This window comes from Erpetoichthys calabaricus, chromosome 6, assembly GCF_900747795.2.
Source record: "Erpetoichthys calabaricus chromosome 6, fErpCal1.3, whole genome shotgun sequence".
NCBI classification, from domain to species: domain Eukaryota; kingdom Metazoa; phylum Chordata; class Cladistia; order Polypteriformes; family Polypteridae; genus Erpetoichthys; species Erpetoichthys calabaricus.
Window position 1 is genome coordinate 203,883,222 of NC_041399.2, and position 25,487 is coordinate 203,908,708.

General features: G+C 41.6%; 1 protein-coding gene across 1 annotated transcript in view; it reads left to right on the forward strand.

Moving 5' to 3' along the window:
* Nucleotides 1–25,487, forward strand: part of odad2 (outer dynein arm docking complex subunit 2) — a 194,351-nt gene that overhangs the window by 117,526 nt on the left and 51,338 nt on the right. Inside the window, exon 15 of the mRNA XM_028804347.2 lies at nt 9,741–9,983. Coding sequence (XP_028660180.1) covers nt 9,741–9,983 — 243 coding nt within the window. The remainder of the gene's footprint in view (nt 1–9,740; nt 9,984–25,487) is intronic.

Sequence of the window (25,487 nt, forward strand, 5' to 3'; positions counted from 1 at the left end):
GTATATCTATCTATTATACAGCGCTCTTCATTAGAACATTAGAACTTTAGAACAATAGAACAATCTGGACGAGAACAGGCCATTCAGCCCAACAAAACTCACCATTCTTATCCACTTAATTCTTCTACAAAAACATCAAGTTTCCAAGGAAAATACAGGCAGGTACAATCTCAAAGCTTCATTCAAAATACAAGTGGTTACTTCAGCACTCAAACATGCAAGACTCGGGCGATTATCCTGCTTTAGCTTCCATGTTCAGAGTAGATGAACATCAATGGCTTGGATCACCACGGTGGCAGGAGAGTGTGAGAAAGAGCAGGTCAAAGCCCTACGTTAAATGTTCTAAACATCATGCGAGAAGCATGTTACATGTAAGCTTCATCCTGCAGTGGACAATCAATTACTTTGCTGTTGGTTTACTGCTTACCAGACACAGCAGAGCAGCTACAGAGTTGTCCTTGTGCTGCTGCCATTAGAGATGGCGAATTGCTCACAACTCCAGTCACAATAATATATGTATTTTCCGCATATTCTTTGTAACAAAATATTTTTATGGTCCCATTAATTTTGTTACAATGGGATTCCAACCAGTTACATGCCCACACACCCACATTGTATACTGTGACTAATATACTCCTACATGGATGAGTCAAATGAAAACCTTAAATATTTATTCCTAATTTATTGCACCAAAGGTGTCATACAGTTTTCTACATAATCTCCATGGTGTTTGAAACAAGTCCTCCAGTATTTACTTACTTCATGGATTCTTCTGGTCGTATGCCCAGACACTCATGGACCACCTGCTGCACCTCTTCATCTGATTTAAAGTGTTTTCAGCTATCACCTCTTGAGTGGTCCAGAAATGTCGTAGTCACTGGGGATGAGTTTCTTTCAGCTATGGAGTGTATTGCCTTAGCACCCACCTTACCGACACTTTGTGGAAGTGGAGCACATTGCGGATGATGTGGTGTACTGATCCATGACTGATGTCCTACACTGACACTCATTGACTTTCAATCACGATGCATTCAGCTTCTTCAGTCGGCAATGGTGTCGCTACTTAGTGTGTCTGACCAGGTTGAGGAGAACTTACGCCATTTTGGAACTTCCTGCTCCACTTGTACACTTGCCGGATTGAGAGACATGCATCACCGTACTGAGTCTTCATTTCTCAATGAGTTTTGATACGTTGCTCCACTTTGGTGGATGTTTCCAGTGGGGTTGCCATCTTGCACTGTACTTCTGTACTTCTGTACTTCCACCTCCTCTACTGGACACTATAAATGTCATTGCTGACAGTGGGGCCAACTGACGTGACAATGGAATGGTATTTAGAATTTCTATCACAATTTTAAGGTTTTTAATTGACTCACTCTTGTATACAAACGGAGATCCAAATATGAACAGAATTGTTTAAAGAAATTATCTTGATTAAACAACTTACACGAGTTCCATTTTAGTCGCCATCAAAATATTTCCCTTGAGATGCAATCCACTTGTCTCAGCACATTTCCAGAACTAATCTTTTGTTTCTATGTCAATATCCTCCTATGATTTCTTTCTGGATTTTTTCCACGGTAGCAAACCTTTTTCCCTTCATTCTCATTTTTAATTTCGGGAAGAAAAAAATAAGTAAATAAATTCAGAAGGAATACACAGCTGCAGTGTGCACCACTTCCCTAGATGTTTTTTCATCGTTATTTCCGGCAGACGTCTCAGCAGGTCGGTGTAATGTTGCTGATTCACAGCCTGCTCACAGGAACACTCTTTATTAACAAGTCCGTTGATCTGTAAAAACGCAATCATCGTTGTTTTGGTGTTCGATTTGACCTGTCATGTTTCTTTCAGTTTGGAGAGAAAAAACCGGCGAAGTCATGCGCATGATTGTAAATGTCAGAAATACGCACTCGATCAGCTCACTGCCTCTCGGTGGAGTGCTAAACCAGGCTGTAGGCACTGTAGGTACTACCATGCTGTTGACTGATTATGGGAATTTTTGGGTCCCACCTCATATAAGTATATACTGCGTAAAGAGACCCTTTATATCTGCATGTGTACCTCTAATCTGCATTCTCACAGCTGGTGTGATAAGGATAATGGCAGCATTGACGGAAGGACAGCTTCATGATCTTGCCAAATTCAAACAGGTGACTCAGATATTTTGTGTTTCCGATTTCATTTGTGGTAGACTTGGGTTCATATTGCCATACATTGCGTGGCTGAGTACAGGGTTGCCAGGTTCCCAAAAGAATGTAGCCCAATGGCTGCTTGAAAATAGAGAATTTCCCCAAAAAGTAGCCCAATGCCTGAGGCAGACAAAAATGACACACTGGAAAGCAGAGGGCAGAGTCAAAGCAAGAGGATTAGGTACATACCATCAAAGCCAAACATGGGGGGGGGTTCCTGTCTCAGATAATTCAGAATGATAGAATGGGTATATACCATCACACAAAGTGGGGTGGGTCCCTGAGGGAGGGGATTTTACAACGGTAAAGAACATATACAAGTATGAATAGCAGGGAGAGAGGTTGCCAGATGAATGAAAAACATGATAAAAATTTGTTGGAGGGGTGGTTGAAAAATAACCCAAAATACCATGTTGATTTTTAAAAAGTAGCCCAAAAAAGCAACCTGTGATAGCCCACTTCTTCCTGCAGACGACCATCAAAAATAGCCCAACTGAGCAAAAAAAACTGCAGACCTGGCAACATTGGCTGACTAGCTGACCAAAGAATATGAGGACCAGGTGGTTTCTGCCTCTGCTCATATGAACACGCCACGTCACATGACTCGGTACATTCTAGAAGATACTGCTTAGGGAGCCGTTAACACGGCTTGAATGACACATCTTTCTGAATGAACTGGCTGTTCCCAGCTTTATTTCTCTGCTGAGTACAAATTATTCTAACAATGTAATAAAAATGCCAAGGGTTTGTTTTTTATTATTATTATTATTATTTTTATGGTACAATTGTAATGAAAAAGCAAGTTAAGAAAATGAATGGATGGATGAAAATCATTTAAAATGCATATGCAAATTATAATTTGTTTCCTTCAGCAATCACGAGGCAGCAACCATGTTTTGTAATTTAAAAAAAAAAAAAGTAATTTTATTATCCAACGTTCATTTCTCCTGTACGAAAAGGCAAAATTAGATGTGTTTTTGTAAGGACTTTGTAGATGTGGGAAGTATGGAATCTCCTTTAAAGAGAAACAGATCCAACATGTGGTAACTATTTGCTTGATTAATGATGCATCAAAATGAAAAATGATTGAGCACAAAAATATAATTTACATTTTTGATTCAGAAGAAAATCAGGACATTTATTTTAATCATACATTGTTTAAATACCCTGAGATTACTGTCTTCATTGAACATGCAGAGTTAGAAAACAGAAATTTGTCTCCAATAATAAAATAGAATGTAAGATAATCTTTCTGAATACAAAATGTTCATGATCTAATGATAAATGGACTGCTGTCCTGCCCACTAGGAAATCAAACTTTTACATTCAGTGATTAAAAATCACAGTGGGATAAATCATCAAAAAGGTTTTAAAGAGAAGGAGGCGGGCTTGTCATTCTTCATTTAAAAAACAAAAATATATAAATATATATATATATATACGAGGGCAATCCCAAAAGTAAGGTCTCCTATTTTTTTAGAAATACAAACAACCGTTTATTTTCTATAATATTTGCATCATTTTAAAGGTTATAGAATTATTTATTTATTTTACATAATCGCCATTTCGGTCGATGCATTTTTGTAGACGCTGTGGTAGTTTTAGAATGCCCATGTCATACCAGCTCGCCGCCATGTCCTTCAGGAAGCGTTGAACCTCATCTTTCACCTCTTCGTCGGAGCAGAATCGCCTTCCGGACAAATGTTCTTTCAACTTAGGGAACAGGTGGTAGTCACTGGGTGCAGAGAGCATCCACAGTGATCCGCCGATCTTTACGCATGTTTTCCTCAACCTTCACAACTGTCTCGTCGGAGATTGACGGTCTCCTGCTCCTTTGTTCGTCGTGAATTTCAATATGACCGGCTGTAAACTTTCTACACCACTTGCAAACGTTTTTGACATCCATGCACGACTGTCCATACACTTCTGTCAATTGGCGATGAATTTCAACCGGTTTAACGCCTTTTGCGTTCAAAAATCGAATAACTGCATGAACTTCGCACTTGGCGGTAGCGTTCAATGGGAGCTCCATTTTCAAGGGCTGCCAAGCCAAGATTGAGCATCCCAGCGAAGCCGCGCATGCTTGTTTGGGAGTGGAGGAAGCACCAATCACAACAGTGTGGCCAACAGCCGTACAAACAGTTTCTCTACGTCCCCACCGCTTTGGAGACCTTACTTTTGGGATTGCCCTTGTATATATACTAGCTGTACCCCGTGGCTGCACCCACGTAGTAATGAAACAGGACAAACTTTAAAAATCATTAGACGTTGGCACTACTGTATATCTGATTGTGTTCAGATTGTGTTCAGCATTCCCTGCGTGGGGAGAAAAGCACATGGCCTTGATATGTCTATATGTCTATATCTCTATCTATCTCTATGTACGTATATATAGTATAAAGTACCCTCCATAATTTTTGGGATAAAGACCCATTTTTTCCTTGATTTAGTCCTCTACTCCACAGTTTAAAATAACAAACACTTCAGACATCGTGACTAAAGTGCACATTGCAGACTTTCATTTAAATGGATTTGCACACATTTCAGTCACACCATATGGAAATGACAGCACTTTTTATACACGACCCCCCATTTTAGCGCACCATAATGTTTGTGGCATCACAGGGGTTTGTGATCACTCAGGTGGGTTTCATGACTTCAGAAGATACCTCGGTCTGCTTCTACCTATTTGAGTCTTTAGTTGCCGTTGTTCAACCTGACGATGAGAGCTGTGCCAATGAAAATCAAAGAAGTCATTATAAGGCTGAAAAACAAGAATGGAACCATTGGAGACATCGGTAAAACCTTAGGATGACCGATATCAACTGTCTGGAATATCATGAAGAAGAAAGAACACACTGGTGAGCTCAGTAATCATAAAGGGACTGATAGAACAAGGAAGACCTCCACTGCTGATGACAGAAAAATCCTCATTATGGTCAAGAAAACGCTTTAAACGCCTGTCTGACAGACCAGAAACAGTCTTCAGAGGGTCAATGTGAACGTGTTAGAGACGACTATCAGCAGAAAACTTAATGAGCACAAATACAGAGGCCACACTGCAAGTGCAGACCACTAGTTAACCGCAAAAATAGGATGGCCAGATTATGGTTTGTGAAAAAGGACTTCAAAGAACCTGCAGGATTCTGGAAAAAGGTCTTGTGGACAGACGAGACAAAGATGAACCTCATCAGAGTGATGGGAAGAGCAAAGTGTGGCGACCAAAAGGAACAGCCCAAGATCCAAAGCAGACCACCTCATCTGTTAAATGTGGTGCTTGGGGGTGTTCTGGCGTAGGCATGTATGGTTGCCACAGGTCCTGGCACACTTCTCTTCATTGATGATGGAACTGCTGATGGCAGTGGCACAATGAATTCTGAGGTGTAGAGAAACATCTGATCTGCTCAAGATCCAGTAAATGTCTCCAAACTCAGTGGTGCTTCATCCTACAATAAGATAATGAGCCAAACACACTGCTGAGGCCACACATGAGTTTATCAAAGTTGAAAAATGAAAAATTCTGGACTTGCCAAGTCAGTCACCTGATTAAAATCCAATTGAGCAAGACTTCCATATGGTGGAACAAGCAGGAGCTGAAGATGGCTACAATAAAGGATTTGCAGAGCATCACCAGAGAAGACCCTCAGCACCTGGTGCTGTCTATGAATCGCAGACTTGAAGAAGTCATTGCATGCAAAGGATAGGTGACAAAGTGCCAAAAGTGACGGCTTTAATAGACCTGCCATTGCTGTGTCCAAACATTATGGTGCTCTGAAATGGGGGGACTATGTAGAAAGAGTGTTGTGTGACCGAAATGAATGCAAAGTCTGCAATGTGCACTTTACTCACAATGTCTGATGTGTTTGATTTGTAATTGTAAACTGTGGAGCAGAGGGGGTGAATCAAGGAAAAATAAATCTATGGAAGGCACTGTAGATATTCAAATATTTCAACTCCGTAAAGACATTTTTCCAATTTTGTAGGTGAAGTGTCCAGAGAGAATTGTTAATATTGTGGGATTGTTATACTCCACCGAGCCGTGCTGACTTAAAACACGCTTTACACCAAAAAAAAAAAAAGAAATATGTCGTTTTAAAACAGCTTGTTTCAAGACAAAGTAGCACCAATTATTTAATATCTGTTTCTGATTTAAAAAGACATAATTCAGTAAACCTCTAATGATTTACCTTCCTGGAATCATTTACTGGCTTTGGCAGCCAGGCCTTTCTGTACATTAACGTTCTGACTAGGCTGCCTTTGTTTTACTCTTATCAATTACATTATTGTTAGCTTTTAAAACCTCTCTTGGACCATCAGGTACTGTAATATGATTGAACTAATCATTAAATAATATGGATTTTAATGAAAAAAGACAAAAATAGACACATTTTTTGTCTTTTTGTTTCCGTCTTAATTTTTTTTTTTTTTTAATTGTTCCTTTTTCTCCAAAATGCTGTCATTCATTGTTTTGCTTCATGCTGCTGGGGTCAGAAACAAATTCACGAGGAGAAATGTGTTTCCCATTCAATTATAACAGTTTTTAATTATCGTAATTAAAGAACTTGTTTTACATGGCATGCTGTAGGTGCAGTGTGGGTCTCGGCCGAGATCTGCACTTTCGGTCCCTGTAGGTTTCCTCTGGTCCTCCAGTTTCTTTCCATGCCCCACTGATTACTTGTTAGGTTGATGGACAGCTGATAATTGGTTCAGCGTGTGTGTGAGGGAACTCGTACTGCGATTCACCGACATCTTGTCCAGGATTGGTGCTTGTCTTGTACCTGATGTTCAAGAGAACCCCTGTTCCTCTTGGTCCTTGTAACAGATAAAGTGGAGTCAGGAAATGGACGAATGTTATAGCAGATATTCTTACAATGTACATCTGAACTTCAGTTGACATACGAGGGGGGTACCCAAAAATAATCGGAACTGAAAAAAAAAATTGTTTTAATAATTTTTACTTATTTAAACTTTAGTCTCCTTCAAAGTGCTCTCCATGTGAATGAATGCACTTGTCACAATGGTTTTCCCCACTGGTGGAAACATTTTTGAAATTGCTGAAGAGGAATGTTGTCCAAGGCCTGCAGTGATTTTTCTTTAACTTCCTCCACGGTACAAAAATGCTTTCCTTTGAGTTCTTTTTTCATATGCGAGAACAAGAAAAAGTCGCACGGAGCAAAGATCAGGCGAGTAGGGAGGGTGGCAAGAACTCCAAGACACACAATGTCAATTCGGAGATCTCTTGTAAATTGCATTGCAAACTTTTTCAAGATTTTCGTCATTCCTAATTGTGGAAGGTCAGTCAGATCTTGGTTGGTCTTCAGGTGATCAAGTTTCCCCTCGTTTGAAACGTGAAAACCACTCGTAGACCTGTGTTTTACGTAAAACTCCCTCTTTAAAAGCATTTTAAAGCATCACTACAGTTTCAGCAGCTGTTTTCCCTAAGAGAAGACAAAATTCAACGCAGACTTGCTGTTCTTTATGATCACACATCACAAAAATCGCAGAATGCATTTAATAAGCACCAAGAAAAAACGACACGGAATGGCGTGTGAATAATACAGAGTAACGCCACTGGGCAGACTGTCACAGAATACTGTAAGTGTGCTACACCTAGCGGCGAAGTTCACAACTAAGTCGAGATTGCATGCCAGGTACAGATTCCGGTTATTTTTGGGTATCCCCTCGTACACTCACTAAACAAACTCTTAGGACCCCCATGCTAATCCTAGGTAGGGCCTCCTTTTACAGTCTGAACAGCCTCAGTTCTTTGTGGCTTGGAGTTCTCAAGACATTGGAAGCATTCTGGTCCATGTTGATGTGATTGCATCACGCAGTTTCTGTGAATCTCACGTTCTGCCACATCCCAAAGGTGTTCTGTCGGGTTGAAGGCAACTAAAGGACATTGAACTCTTTGTTGTGTTCGTGAAACCAGTTTGAGTTGACTTTGGCTTTGTAACGTGGTGCATTGTCATGCTGGAAGTAGCCGTTAGAAGATGAGTAAGATGAGTCCATGAAAGAATGCACGTGGTCAGCAGTGATACTCAAATAGGATCCGTGGTAGTCCAAGATGGAGTGTAGTGTGGATGGAACAGCTGGAAGGAGTGTTGTGTGATCGTAGAATGTAGGCGAAAGTTAAGGTGAGGTTTTGAAGACAGTCGTAAGATGAGCAATGATGTATGGAGCTGAGACATGGGCAGTAAAGAGAGTTCAGGAGAAGAAGTTGGATGTGACAGAAATGAGAATATCAAGATGGATGTGTGGAGTGTGATAAGACAGCCCCCGGGCACAGACAGACAGTTGCTGAATGTCCAAAAACACACACTCTTTATTTGCATAAATGTCCTGCACCCAACACAGTGCTCCAATCCGCCCAAACTCAGTGCCTTCCTTCCTTCACTCTTCGTGTTCCTTCCGCCTTTACTCCTCTCCTCCCAAGCTTCATCTTCCTCCTCCCGACTCCAGCTCCCGAGTGGAGAAAGGCGGCCTCTTTTATAAGCACCCGGATGTGTTCCAAGTGCTCCTTGACAATCTTCTGGCGGCACTTCCTGGTGTGGCGGAAGTGCCGCATGAGCACCTGGAAGCACTTCGGGTGTCCCTGGAATTCCTTCCATCAGCATTTCTGAGTGTGGTGGAAGTGCTGACGTCCAGGGCTCCACAATTCTGCGAGTTCCCCCCTGTGGTGACCACAAGCCCCAATAGGGTTGAGCTTCTATGCTCCGTTCCTGTGGCCCCCATAAAAACCAGGGTGGCTGCCCTCTCATGGCCCAGGAGAGGACCCACCTCTCTGGGTCCTTCCAGGCGTCCCAGCTGGGCATGGCCTCCTGATGTCCGCCACTGGAGTTACAACAAGGACAGAATAAGAAATGAGAAAATCAGATGCACAACAAAAGTAGGGGAGATATCTAAGAAAGACCAGGAAAGCAGGTTAGAGTGGTATGGACATGTGATAACGAGAGACAATGAAGATGCGGGCAAAAGACTGATGGGAATGGAAGTCCAGGGAAAGAGAAAGTGAAGCAGAGGTGGATGGATAAAGTAAAAGTAGATCTGAAGGAAAAGGGTCTAACTGGAGAGGAGGTGCAGGACCAAGCTGGAGAAGGTTCAATAAGAACTTTGACCCCAATTATTGGGACAAACGTTTGATTGGTTGAATAGGAAATTGTATAGATAAACAGGTATACAGGTGTGTTTCCTTGGTGATGGAGATTACAATGTGACTGTGCTGTCAGTTTAATGAAGCCAGAGAGGAAGATGTCCACATTGCAACACAATCTTCTAAGCCCCACTTAAGCATCAGGCTACACCATTGCTGGTAAAACTCACTATGTAACCCTCAGAAGGTCACTGACTGGTCTCCAACCAGAAACAAAAGAGTTCATTTAACCATTTCACTGTGTTTTGGAAAAACAAATTATCTTCAGTAAAGGTTTCCTTCACAAATGTACATAATAAAAACGTCTTATTTATAAAACACTCTGTTTACTACAGCCTTTTTTAATGGGCTATCACTATAATGTGAAAGATGACTAATTAATGTATTCTTCTTTTTAGATTTCAGGAGTACAAAGCAATAGACCTTCTAGTAGGATTACTGACTGACCAGCCTGAGGAGGTTCTCGTTAATGTGGTGGGAGCTCTGGGGGAGTGCGCCCAGGAACAGTCTAATCGAGCCATCATTAGAAAATGTGGCGGCATCCAACCTCTCGTTTCCCTTCTGACTGGAACCAACCAGGCCCTTCTCATCAATGTCACAAAAGCGGTGGGAGCCTGTGCGATCGATCCTGAAAACATGACGTGAGTTTTTAACTTTTGTTTATTTGGCGGTTCCGAAAAAATGTCGAAATGCGTGCAATGAATGGAAAATATCTACAGTCTTAAGTAGAAAACTGAACTATCAACTTCACTGATGTTCTTTAAATGTATACGGATTGAAAATACTTTCCATAATTGCATCATTAGTTAGGAGCTAAAATATAGAATATGCATAGCCTGTAATTTAATCTTTATTTAGGAGTAGCACAGACGTTAGTGCTGCCGCTTCTCACCTCTAGAGTTCTGGGGTCATTTCTGTGCCTGCTCATTGGCTGAGTGTAATTAGCTTGTTTTCCATGTGGGGTTTCTCCAAGTATTCTGCTTTCCAGCCACATGCACAAGATGTCCTATCTATCTATCTATCTATCTATCTATCTATCTATCTATCTATCTATCTATCTATCTATCTATCTATCTATCTATCTATCTATCTATCTATCTATCTATCTATCTATCTATCTATCTATTATATAGTGCCTTTCATTATCTATCTATCTATCTATCTATCTATCTATCTATCTATCTATCTATCTATCTATCTATCTATCTATCTATCTATCTATCTATCTATCTATCTATCTATCTATCTATCTTACATTTTTTACTTTTCCTATATATACCGTAGATATATTCTGTATATACTGCACATTGTATTCAGACCCCTTCACTTTCTGCACCATTTATGATGTTATAGATTTTATATTAAATGGGATCAACTTGTTATTTTGCTTCTCGATCTACACTTAATAACCTATAATGATAAACATAACACTTTTTCAGAAAGATGTACACATCTCTCTATTATAAAAGAAAATCTTGAGATAAGACTTTTGCTAAGAGATTTTTTCAAGTCCCGTGAGACAAGATTATTGCCAAGAGAATTTTTTCAAGTCCCGCCCTCCTCTCAACCATATTCAGCCACGCCCACGATCCTCTCACCTCTCATTCGTGTGAATTCTTTTATCAGACACTGCAGTTCCTGCTCTCTCAGCTCTTATAAATTTTTACGTTTTCCTCACTTTAAGTTACCAGTAAAAGAAGTCTTATTATGTCCAAATCTTAATGAAGAATTTCATCCCGAAGTGTTATCAACAGAAGAAATGAGTACATGGGCAATCCTAGCACCGAGAATGATGAAGTCAAACGAATTAACATAAAAATTGTCGATCGGTTCCACGGCAAATTGGTTAAACACGTGTTAATAGACTGTGATGAAACAGTTGGTGGCGATCGTGCAGAAGATGAAAACATCAACTTACAATATCCCGTAAAATATCTACAACTGTTAACACCGTCTGGTCTTCCACTGGCTAAATTACTGTTGAAAGAAGGATGTATGGTAACAGGTGACAAGAAAGGTAATGTAGTACATCTTCCATGGATAACATTAGACACCAAAGGAGATCTTAATATGCCATTTGTATTAAAACGTTTACAGTTTCCCCCTATAATAGCTTTTGCTATGACAATTAACAATTCACAGGGACAAACAGTCGAAATTCACAAAATTCACTCACGGGCAGTTGTACGTTGCGTTGTCACAATGTAAGTCCAAACACGGAATCAAAATTCAATGCGATATTGACGAAAAGTTAATTAAAAAATTGTTTTTACTGAAGTTTTACAGTAAAAGTGAAAGTTTAAAAAGTATTTGCGTGTTAATTTTAAAGCCAAACAGAACAAAAATGTATAACGCAACGAATACCTCTAACACAACATCCATCCATCCATCCATTTTCCAACCCGCTGAATCCGAACACAGGGTCACGGGGGTCTGCTAGAGCCAATCCCAGCCAACACAGGGCACAAGGCAGGGAACATGAAAGATAAATTTCTTTCAATTTATTACGTTTTACTATTTTTTACTACGGTAATGTAAAATAGTTCTATTATGCATATGTAACAATTCCCATGAAAATAACAATCTGTTTAAATTGTACATCTGCATCCCCATACGCGAGCAGCAGATCTGTGAAGTAGTTAGTGCATAGTGCCAGCCCCGGGGTTGGTGAGCGAAGCGAGTGGGGGACAGAGCCCCCTAGTTTATTAAAATTCAAAAGCTGAAATCCCTCATTCCTAGGTTTATTGAAGCTTTGCTGCTTCACTCCCGATTGTGCTCAGGTGAATCCTGTTGGCTTTAATAATCCTTGAGATGTTTCTAGAATTTGATTCGAGTCTGCCAGTGGAACCATTGGACATCATTTAGAAAGGCACACGTGTCCCTTTGTATAGAAGGTCCAACAATTCATACTGCATGTTGACACAAAAACCAACCCATGACGTCTAAGGAACTCTCTGTTGGCCTCTACGATCAGATTGTGATGAGGCACAGATCAGGGCAAAGGAATTAAACCATTTGTAAAGCTCTGAGTGGTCCCAGGATCACAGTGGCCTCAGAAATTGGGAAATTCAAGATGTTAGGGACCACCAGAACTCTTCCTAGAGTTGATAGTTTTGCCAAATTGAGTAATCAGGCAAAAAAGGCCTTAGTCAGGGAGGTACCCAACATCCCATTGCTCACTTTAACAGAGCTTCAGAAGTCATCTGCTGAGATGGCCAAACCTATCAGAAGGACGACCATCTCAGCAGCATTCCCTCAATCAGGTGTTTATGGTAGAGTGGCTAGATGGATGCTACTCTTGAGTGAAAGGCATTTGATAGTTGAAAGGACTCGGCATGCATGTGGAAAAATATCATCTAGTCTGATGAGACAAACACTCTTTGGGCAGGCATTACGTCAGACGAAGACTAGGCACTGCTCATTACCTGCCTAATTCCATTTCTACAGTGAAGCTTGGTGATGGAAGCCACTTTTAAGTAAAAGGCATGTATGTGACAGTTTAGAGGAGTCTGAGAACAAGAGGCGAAAAGTGAGATCTGGTGAGACAAAAACTGAACTCTTTGGGAGTTCAGGCCACTTTCCTAATCAGGTTCAGTCAATTGAATTGACCACAGATGGACTCCAGACAAGGTGTAGAAATATCTCAACGATGATTGATGGAATGGGACGCACCTGACGCAGATTTCCAGTGTCATAGCAAAGGGTCTGAATAATTGTGTCAATGTGAGATTTTAGTTTTTATTTTGAAAATTTGCAAGAATTCCTAAAGTCCTATTTTCATTTGGTCATTCTGTGGGTTTTCAGTGCTGGGAAGCAATGAATGGAAATGATTTTAACACAAGGCCGCAACATAACAAAAGTCCTTTCAAATTTGAACCTGAACACTACTTCAAATGTTTGATCAAATTCCAGGATGCAGGGTTTTGTGATTAACCACAGCAACACCAAGCAGCAAATTCTGGACCGTCCACCTAAGGGTGCCCTCACATTGAGACATGTGCCATCTTATCCTACAAGCGGAGATCCCACTCCTTCCAATTCTATTTCATGATGGGTGTCTTTTTTGGTGCAAATTGTTTCATTTTATTTTTGTCCCTACATTTTTCTTTTCACTTTTGGCTCTGCAATCTGTGCGCCTTTAATTTGTTATATTCCTTCTGCCTCCATGCCAGAAAGCGATGCTAAATGGATTGGAAAGAAGTAAAACGATTAGCTATAATTGTACTTCCTCAAGTCCTGAACAACTTGCTCTTTCTGTTTCCCCCACGCATTTCCATTTCTGTTATAAATAATGGCAAAATGTCGGTGGAAAAACTTTTAAGGAAAATAATGGGTTTATAGTTGACTCCTAGGCATTCCAAGTATCAAAGAGAACCTCTGTCCGTGCCAACTGTGTATCTCACTGAGTTCAGAGTCCATGGTAAGCTAAACTCTCCTTGGCTTCTGAAGCACAGCTTTGGAAACCGCTTGCCGTGAATGGAATTCTGCACATGGCGGAACGCCTACCCTGGCAGCGTCAATGTGCAAGGCGGGCACCAATCTTGGACAAGTCACCAGTTCAACCAACATCAGGAATGAAAACCAGCGTCACCAGACAAATATTTGAGGAGAATTTGCAAACTTCACACAGAGAGCATTAAGAGGGTTCTAAAAAATGTCTCATAATGTGTTAGTAATCTTTAAAAGATTTTCAAGTCATCTGCATTTCTGAAGCTCGTTACTGCAGCACCTCCACCATCTATGAAACATCAAAGAAGACAAAAGTGACAAAAAGGACTATGTGCATCTCTGTGTGAGCGACCCTGCTGAGAGATGTCCCCGAGACATCTGTATTTAACCAGAGCTGCACTTGATCAGGCCATCTTTACTTAGTATGTGATTTCTTCTAACAACCTTCGGTTGCTCCGGAGTTGACCCAGGTGTGCCACCCCAGAGCAGGTGATGGTTTAATGTTTCTTATTTCAATCAAGGAGAAGCATAAAGTGAGAGTTTCGATAGTCATATTGTAACAGTTGCTACATATTTTACGCGCTGACTCCATTTGGAATAGATGTCTGAGGGAATGGTTGTCTTGGAGGATATCTCTTTAAGGGGAGTGGGGGGCCATCCTCGTCACCAAGTGCATTGCTGTGGCTTAATACCATGAAGCACCTCAGCCTGAGGATTTGCACTGGGATGAATTGTCAGTGGTCAGCCGCAAACTTGCAGTGTCTGCCTCAGAAGCCGTCTCTTTACAATATGAGTTAATGGAAGAAATTCTTGTCTCTGCCACACAGAGACTGCTCCTGAACACTGCGAGTGGAGCACTTCCTGATGACGTCAGCTGAGCTCTCCCTCTCTCAGCCCAAATCTTTTCTGCACATCGTCATCACTACACTCCACTTATCCATTGTGTAAATCCTATCCTCGTCACCAAGTGCATCGCTGTGGATTCACACCATGAAGAATCTCAGTTTGAAGGTTTACACTGTGGTGATCTGCCAGTCGTGAGCCCTCAACATCTGGCTCAGAAGTGGTCTCCTTACAGCGTGAGCTAATGGAGGACGTTCTTGTCTCTACCATGCAGAGACTGCTTCCTGGTGACAGCAGCAGAGCTCTCTCTCTCTCACCCTGCACCTTTTTCTGTGCAACGTCACCACTACACTCCACCTGTCCACTGTGCAAATTCCATCCTCGTCGCCAAGTGTATTGCTGTGGATTCACACCACGAAGCATCTCCATTCCCCGATTTGCACTGTGGTGAACTGCCAGTGGTCAGCCGCAAACTCGTAATGTCTGGCTCAGAAGTGGTCGCTTTACAACGTGAGCTAATAGAAGAAATTCTTGTCTCAGGTGCAGAAAGACTGCTTCTGAACACTGCAAGTTCAGCGTTTTTCTGGTGATGTCGAGCTCTGCCAGCTGCAAAACCTGAGCAGCGTGAGTCTGGGTAGATGGAGAGAAAGAGATGCACTGGGCTCAGGAAGGATAAGCGAAAGAACCCAATGATTGCATGGTTTTATTCTGTTTTTATTTCTTGGATTATTTATTTGATTTGAACTCATGGACATCACTAATTTTATGGATTATTTCTTTAACTATTTAATGAATGCAGCACTGCACTTTTCGAACACTTTGTTTGTTTTTAATAAAAGCACTTGACACTTTTGCACCAACCCCTTGCTTAACGTTGTGTTTGTCCTCATTTGCCTGGCTCATCTCTATACATGACTATTGAAAATTATGGGTTCCAGAGGCTCCTGGAATCACCAGTGAGCAGAGCCGTCTTAACGCATGGGCACGCTGGGTAGTTGCTCCATGAGCATAGGGACCCCATGCTAATCTATATACAGTGCATCCGGAAAGTATTCACAGCGCATCACTTTTTCCACATTTTGTTATGTTACAGCCTTATTCCAAAATGGATTAAATTCATTTTTTTCCTCAGAATTCTACACACAACACCCCATAATGACAACATGAAAAATGTTTACTTGAGGTTTTTGCAAATTTATTAAAAATAAAAAAACTGAGAAATCCCATGTACATAAGTATTCACAGCCTTTGCTCAATACTTTGTCGATGCACCTTTGGCAGCAATTCCAGCCTCAAGTCTTGTTGAATATGATGCCACAAGCTTGGCACACCTATCCTTGGCCAGTTTCGCCCATTCCTCTTTGCAGCACCTCTCAAGCTCCATCAGGTTGGATGGGAAGCGTCGGTGCACAGCCATTTTAAGATCTCTCCAGAGATGTTCAATCGGATTCAAGTCTGGGCTCTGGCTGGGCCACTCAAGGACATTCACAGAGTTGTCCTGAAGCCACTCCTTTGATATCTTGGCTGTGTGCTTAGGGTCGTTGTCCTGCTGAAAGATGAACCGTCACCCCAGTCTGAGGTCAAGAGTGCTCTGGAGCAGGTTTTCATCCAGGATGTCTCTGTACATTGCTGCAGTCATCTTTCCCTTTATCCTGACTAGTCTCCCAGTCCCTGTCGCTGAAAAACATCCCCACAGCATGAGGCTGCCACCACCATGCTTCACTGTAGGGATGGTATTGGCCTGGTGATGAGCGGTGCCTGGTTTCCTCCAAACGTGACACCTGGCATTCACACCAAAGAGTTCAATCTTTGTCTCATCAGACCAGAGAATTTTCTTTCTCATGGTCTGAGAGTCCTTCAGGTGCCTTTTGGCAAACTCCAGGTGGGCTGCCTTGTGCCTTTTACTAAGGAGTAGCTTCCATCTGGCCACTCTGCCATACAAGCCTGATTGGTGGATTGGTGCAGAGATGGTTGTCCTTCTGGAAGGTTCTCCTCTCTCCACAGAGGACCTCTGGAGCTCTGACAGAGTGACCATCGGGTTCTTGGTCACCTCCCTGACTAAGGTCCTTCTCCCCCCTGATTGCTCAGTTTAGATGGCCAGCCAGCTCTAGGAAGAGTCCTGGTGGTTTCAAACTTCTTCCACTTACGGATGATGGAGGTCACTGTGCTCATTGGGACCTTCAAAGCAGCAGAAATTTTTCTGTAACCTTCCCCAGATTTGTGCCTCGAGACAATCCTGTCTTGGAGGTCTACAGACAATTCCTTTGACTTCATGCTTGGTTTGTGCTCTGACATGAACTGTCAACTGTGGGACCTTATATAGACAGGTGTGTGCCTTTCCAAATCATGTCCAGTCAACTGAATTTACCACAGGTGGACTCCAAGTAAGCTGCAGAAACATCTCAAGGATGATCAGGGGAAACAGGATGAACCTGAGCTCAATTTTGAGCTTCATGGTAAAGGCTATGAATACTTATGTACATGTGCTTTCTCAATTTTTTTATTTTTAATAAATTTACAAAAACCTCAAGTAAACTTTTTTCACGGAAACTTTGAACCAGCCATTAGTGACTGAATTTCGGCAGTTATGAGAATGTGCCCTGTGATAGACTGGTGAACCATCAATACTTGGTACCCAACCTTGCACTGTAGGGTTTAATTCTACCAATAAATGAAAGCAAAAAAAAATGATGAAGGGTTAGGGTACCCTGGTTAATTCAAAGTTATGAAAATGAAATGAAAAGGTTTGAGGAGATAACATCTCACATCCCGTGTGCTTTCCATCTGGAAAATGAGCTTCTCCATCATTCTCGTTAAGCAAGTTTGGTCAGAAAGGACATCGACTTCCAGTGCCTTCAATCTTTAAATAGCTCCTGGGGTGGAAGAGGCAGGAACTCTGGGGCTATGACATTCTGGGACTCATCCTCTGGTCTGCTGGGAAAAGACAAGATGTGGTTGGTGAATACTTTCCTCCAGGTGCTGTGGATGGCAGTTTCACCTCAACAGAGCTGTCCAAACAAGAGATAAGTGCCAGCTCCTTTGACCCTGAAATGGATAAGTGAGTTGGAAAGCAAATTGATGGTGTTAATGATATTAATTGTAAAGTGTAAATTAGCCATGTTAAGTGTTAGCATGGACAGGTGTGTTAGTGTACCCTGCAGTGCATTGGTGGCTTCTCCAGGACTGATTTTGCCATAGCACCCATTGTTGCCAGGATATGCTCGGGCTATGGGCCCAGTAACGGATGGATACATTTGCCCAGTGTGAGTGAAGGTGGCTCACAGCCATTCCCAGTAGCACTGGACACAAGGCAGGAACCAACCCTGGATGGGTTGCCAGTCTATCACTAGCTACACTCAGACAGAGGCCATTCTGAAATTACTTGTCCACTTAACTCTGGCGTGGACACTGGGAAATGTGCAAAGTCCATTCAAGTAATGCCAGTGTACAGAATTCAAACCCCGGGCACTGGGCGTGTGAGGAAGTAGAACTAACCACTGTGATACCAGAATAAGTTGTTAAACAAACTTAAAATAAGGATAACTCATCCATCCATACAGGAATGTTGGAGCCGATCATAGCAGGTATATGATGGAAGCCCCAGAACAATCCTTGGACATGGTGCCACCCAACCACAGGGTGAACACACAGACACATAATAGGAGCCAGTTTAGCATCACCAATCCACCTAACCTGCATGTCTTTGGACTGTGGGAGGAAACAATAACACCTGGAGAAGACCCAAATGGACAGAGAGAGAACATGGAGGGAGCATTGGGACTTGAACCCTGGTTTCCTCCTTTTTGTAGATCAGCAGCACTGTTACTGCGCCACTTTGCTGCCCCTCAAATGAAACTCCTATCACGCTCTGTCAAAATGCTTTGGGAAATCAAGTCCCATGACTAGAAAGACCCCCTGGTTCTTTGCTTATCACTTCTCAGGGAGTCCTCATTTCCCTTTATTTCATCTATTACTACCTATCAGAGGGGCTGATTTTGCTTGCAGGTCTTTTAACCAAAATGTGAAGTATTCTTACAGATCCAAGACATAAAATATGACCTTCAAGTTTTGTTTAAATGCGATGCAGCAAGATTTCTAATGTCGTTTATAGGGCTAGCTGGGGAAAACCACTGGCCAAGGTGCACTATGGATCTCCGAGTGCCTATTCAATGGGTTTGCCATCTGTGTTCTGTTTTGATTACCCTTTCTTCCTGAAGCACAAAACGTTTCTGGTAACCTCCCACACAATCAGTCTAATAAAGTATATACCATATTGAATTCAGTTTTACATTACCCAGGGCTGAGCACCGTTAGTGTTGAGTGTGCATGTTCCCCTGAGTTTTCAGGGTTTCTTCATTTTCCTCCCACATCCCATGAAGGTTTGGTTGGTTGGTTTCATTATGTTGTGCGTGGGACTGTAATCCATAAAATAACCCCATGTAAGGGAGCACGAGTGGGCTCTACACAAAAGTAGCATCACCGACAGCAGGGGCCGTGGCAGAAAGATAACAGAAATACCGGATTATCAAAAGACGAGATTTTTGATCACCTAATTAAGGACCGATTCGTTCATAGATTCAGAGACAGGAAATGCAGGCATCCGTTGTGCTCAAAACGCGAGTCGCGTAAAACTCACAGGGCCGCACTTTGTAAACACTCAAATTGTGATGAGCGAGTTCCACAGAGTTTGTTGCGCCGTGAGTTTTGCAAAATGACAAAAATGTTTTGGAGCTTCACCGAACTCCGCAAAATGCCCTGAAGTCAAAGGGGATGGAGGAACTGAAGTCTGAAGTCTGGAGTGGATTGTAATGGTGCGGTGGCCTTTATAGTGTCCCAGAGGGCTAGGGAAGAGTCTCGGAACTATGCTGGACCGATGATGGTGACCAAATAGTGACTTGTGCTATCACTGTGAGGTAGCAGTGATGACAGCTGTGCCATTGTGCCTCAAACAACACAAGCAGAAAGATAACCACAGAATAAAATACAACACATGGCCACAAACTAGCAATGTACAGTGCATCCAGAAAGTATTCACAGCACATCACTTTTTTCACCTTTCGTTATGTTACAGCCTTATTCCAAAATGGATTAAATTAATTTTTTTCCTCAGAATTCTACACACAACACCCCATAATGACAACGTGAAAAAAGTTTACTTGAGGTTTTTGCAAATTTATTAAAAATAAAAAAACGGAGAAATCCCATGTCCATAAGTATTCACAGCCTTTGCTCAATACTTTGTCGATGCACCTTTGGCAGCAATTACAGCCTCAAGACTTTTTGAATATGATGCCACAAGCTTGGCACACCTATCCTTGGCCAGTTTCGCCCATTCCTCTTTGCAGCGCCTCTCAAGCTCCATCAGGTTGGATGGGAAGCGTCGGTGCACAGCCATTTTAAGATCTCTCCAGAGATGTTCAATCGGATTCAAGTCTGGGCTCTGGCTGGGCCACTCAAGGACATTCACAGAGTTGTCCTGAAGCCACTCCTTTGATATCTTGGCTGTGTGCTTAGGGTCGTTGTCCTGCTGAAAGATGAACCGTTTCCCCAGTCTGAGGTCAAGAGTGCTCTGGAGCAGGTTTTCATCCAGGATGTCTCTGTACATTGCTGCAGTCATCTTTCCCTTTATCCTGACTAGTCTCCCAGTCCCTGCCGCTGAAAAACATCCCCACAGCATGATGCTGCCACCACCATGCTTCACTGTAGGGATGGTATTGGCCTGGTGATGAGCGGTGCCTGGTTTCCTCCAAACGTGACGCCTGGCTTTCACACCAAAGAGTTCAATCTTTGTCTCATCAGACCAGAGAATTTTCTATCTCATGTTCTGAGAGTCCTTCAGGTGCCTTTTGGCAAACTCCAGGCGGGCTGCCATGTGCCTTTTACTAAGGAGTGGCTTTTGTCTGGCCACTCTACCATACAGGCCTGATTGGTGGATTGCTGCAGAGATGATTGTCCTTCTGGAAGGTTCTCCTCTCTCCACAGAGGACCTCTGGAGCTCTGACAGAGTGGCCATCCGGTTCTTGGTCACCTTCCTGAGTAAGGCCATTCTCCCCCGATCGCTCAGTTTAGATGGCCGGCCAGCTATAGGAAGAGTCCTGGTGGTTTCAAACTTCTTCCACTTACGGATGATGGAGGCCACTGTGCTCATTGGGACCTTCAAAGCAGCAGAAATTTTTCTGTAACCTTCCCCAGATTTGTGCCTCGAGACAATCCTGTCTCGGAGATCTACAGACAATTCCTTTGACTTCATGCTTGGTTTGTGCTCTGACATGAACTGTCAACTGTGGGACCTTATATAGACAGGTGTGTGCCTTTCCAAATCATGTCCAGTCAACTGAATTTACCACTGGTGGACTCCAATTAATCTGCAGAAACATCTCAAGGATGATCAGGGGAGACAGGATGCACCTGAGCTCAATTTTGAGCTTCATGGCAAAGGCTGTGAATACTTATGTACACGTGCTTTCTCAATTTTTTTATTTTTAATAAATTTGCAAAAATCTCAAGTAAACTTTTTTCACGTTGTCATTATGGGGTGTTGTGTGTAGAATTCTGAGGAAAAAAATGAATTTAATCCGTTTTGGAATAAGACTGTAACATAACAAAATGTGGAAAAAGTAATGCGCTGTGAATACTTTCCGGATTCACTGTATATCATCGCTCTCACAGAGTTCCAATCTGACCATGCTATGAAGTGACAACACAGGACTGGCTTGTTGCATTGTCTGAAGTCGCAACTCCAGGCACAGTTTGAACGTCCATTTTGTTTCTGTACAGATACGGCCCACTTTTTTCTTCCATCAAAAAGATAGAAACACCTTGTAAATAGTAATAAATCTTTCTATTATTATTATTTTACAGGGTCTCATTTTGACGTGAGGAGAGGGAGGGGGGCTCCTTTAAGGCCTGTTGTGACTTGTAGGGGAGGTGCTTGCATAATTAGCCATGTTGTGCTATGCGAGAGACTAAGCAGTCCTACAGGAATCAGTATTATATCTAGTGGTAGAACTCATAATATTCTCATTATGGTCAGCTAATGTACCCCTCAAATTAAAGTACTGCAAGGTTTTTTTTTATTATTTAATTGCATTTGGGATGCAAATCAGCTGAATTGGGTTGTGACATCACGGATGCGCAAAGCAGATCAGGCTGAGATCTTACATTATGTATGCTTGAAAGTCCTGTGCATGGCTGCTGCAGCTCTGTGATGTCAGACTGGCCTTGCAAAGCATCATGGGGCACTCAGAAAAATAATATTCCACTAAGCCAATCACACAGCGAATTTCCAGGAAAATATTCAGCAAACAAGGTCACAAATGAACACAGCATATTCGCTGCAAGAAATACCAATCTTGCCAACCGACACTATGAACAAATTACAAGGAACACCAAAAATGCTAATCCATCTGCTTGCCATGTGATGGATGGCAGGGGTGGGCTGACATCCTGGCTATGAAATACCTCTGCGCTCTTACCTGGCAGGGAGACCAGTGTAGCGGATTGACACGGGGAGATGATCTCCCAAGGCTGCATGCTCCACCAACATTCTGGGAGGCAGTATTCCTGGGCCAGTATACCCATTCATGTGTCTGCAGGGCATGCTGGGAGTTGTAGTCCCGTGGGGCAGCCCTGTTAGGCTCTGTAGGTGCCAACAGGAGGAGCTGCAGGGGATGGGTGTCCCTTCTTTCAGGGGCTCATACCTGACCCGGGATGGCTTCCTCCTTGACGCCGGCTACTATGGGGGTCAGACTAAACTCACCTGGGAGGAGTAGACAAAAGAGACTTGTGTTATTGTTGTGGACAGCAAAAGAAAGAAACCTGTGCAATGGTATTTGTAAAATAGAACTATTTTGTTTGCACCAAAACCATGTTTCTGTAAAGTTGTGTCAAGAGTTTGGGGGCCATGAGACACCCCCTACAGGCCACATCTCTCTGTTATTAAAGAAAATCTTGAGATGAGACTATTGCCGAGAGATTTTTTCAAGTCCCGCCCTCCTCTCAACCATTTTCAATCATGCCCACGGTCCTCTCACCTCTCATTCGTGTGAATGCTTTTGTTACACATTTCCTGCACTCTCCATTCTTATAAATTTGAACTTTTCCTCACTTTAAGTTCCCAATAAAAGAAGACTTATTATGTCCAAATCTTATTGAAGAATTTCATCCCGAAGGGTTATCAACAGAAGAAATGAGTACACGGGCAATCCTAGCACCGAGAATGATGAAGTTGAACGAATTAATGTGAAAATTGTCGATCGGTTACACGGCAAATTGGTTAAATGCGTATCAATAGACTATCCTGAAACAGTTGGGGGTGATGGTGTTACTGTTACTGTTGAAAGAAGGATGTTATTATGTGATGTTATTGCATAATTTATGTATGAGTGATGGGCTATGTAATGGGACAAGATTAGTTGTATTCAAAATTGGTTGAACAAGGCAACAAGAAAGGTAGTTTAGTACATCTTTCGCAGAAACCTTTATACACCAAAGGAGATCTTGATATGCCATTCGTATTAAAACGTTTACAGTTTCCCCATAGAATAGCTTTTGCTATGACAATTAACAAATCACAGGAACAAACATTCAAAAAAGTTGTGTATTTAACAGATAAAAAGAAACGATATTCACTCATGGGCAGTTATAAGTTGCGTTATCACGATGTAAGTCCAAACACGGAATCAAAATTCAATGCGATATTGACGAAAAGTTAATTAAAAAAATTGTTATTACTGAAGTTTTACAATAAAAGTGTAAGTTTAAAAAGTATTTTCGTGTTACGTTTCAAAGCTAAACAGAATGAAAACGTATAACGCAACGAATACCTTTAACACAACATGAAACATAATTTTCTTTCAATTTATTACGTTTTACTATTTTTTACTATGGTAATGTAAAATAGTTCTATTATGCATATGTAAGCATTCCCATGAAAATAACAATCTGTTTAAATTGTACATCCGCATCACCAAATGCGAGCAGCAGATCCACGAAGTGGCTAGCGTGTAGCGCCCGCACGGGGGTTGGCGAGCGAAGCGAGCAGGGGGCAGAGCCCCCTAGTCTGTTATATAATATTACCGGTCAAACATAATGGATAATATATTTGTGCTTGTGCCTTGTTATGAGCTGGCATTTCATACATATCATCAAAAGGTAGGCAGTCAGTTAATTTTCACCATTTGTAACTGGATTTAAATTACTGTTAAAAAAATCATTCACACTTGGTATGCAAAAAAAAAGCTCCCATTTATTTATTTATGTTTTATATATATTTTTCAACATGAATGCATATTTTACAGCAATAAAAATAACATTAGGCCCTCTTGTGACAAATTTAAACTCATCTTTTTATAAAATCCTAGCGTCGCTACTGGGAGGGTGGATTAATATTTTAATTCCTCCCAAGCCAGTCCCTGTTGCTCACGCAGCACACACTTTGTCCAGAATATACAACCGCCATAGAGCAAGCTGCAAGCCTGAACGATCACCGGGACGTTTTATTGCTAAATTTATAACTTTCACTTTGTATGTTTCTAACCTTGTTACAGATCACATTTTTCACATCAATTCTAAATAATTACTTTCAGAGGCCTTTAAATCATACCAGGGTGATTTGCCGTTGCACATTTTTCATCTGGTTGAAGTTTATCATATCTTTTCCCCCTAAAATAGCAGTGTGTGTGAAGCATATTAAGTTTGGTTTGGCATATCTTTCAATTTAAAGTACCCATTGGACTCTAATCTGCAGTTAAGATCCCCTTGACTGATTTATAAGTAAACAGAAGACAGATGGTTCAGAGATGACTCTGAAGATAATTCATGTTGAGCCCGTCATGGAGATACTTTGATTAGAGAGTGTTTAAGCCATTAGAACAGTAGTCAGTACTCAGAGATCTGTGTTGTTCTTATTGGTGGAGCACACATGGCAGACAAGTTATTTATACCAGACGGCGGGTACTCTGTGCTCTATTTGTTTTACTTTCCTGCCCTGAGTTAAAGCGTTTAATGTTAAATGTGATTTAATATAATAACAAATTGTGTGTATCAGATTTTGAATAAATAAATGCAAATTGGCTATACACCATACTGAGCGGGGTGGCACGCTGTTTAGTGCTGCTGCATTTACATTTCAAATCTTGTGTTCAAATCCCAGCCCAGTCACAGTTTGTGTGGAGATATTGATGTTCCCCCTGTGCTAATGTGGGTTTCTCTGGATGCACCAAATATCTTTACACATACCAAAGATGTACAAGTTATCTTCATTTGAAAAACTGAAAAATCAGCCCTCTTTAATTGGGTATATGGGGGTCAGGAGTACGCTCTGCATTGGACTGGCATCCAGCTAAAGAAGGGTCCCCACCAACGGTCTGTGCCTCATGATTAAGGGATTGGTAATACACAACAGCGTCTTTGTCTTGAGATCTATCTGCATATATGTGTAGATAGATAGACAGATGTGAGAGGCACTAGATAGATAGATAGATAGATAGATAGATAGATAGATAGATAGATAGATAGATAGATAGATAGATAGATAGATAGATAGATAGATAGATAGATAGATAGATAGATAGATAGATAGATAGATAGATAGATAGATGTAAGAGGCACTATATAATAGATAAATAGATGTGTTTCCTGGTATTGCCTGGGGAGTTTTATTTCAAAATGTAGCTATAAATTTAACTTTATGTTCTTCTGAGCAATTGACATACAGTTGCCTGTAAGAGAAAAACATTCTTTGGAGGAATCTGGCTACAAAACATAGACTCAAAGGGAATGGCAGCTGTTTGAATTGGAATAAGTCATCTGACAGGATGAAAGAAATCTGCACTATAAATACGGATATTGCT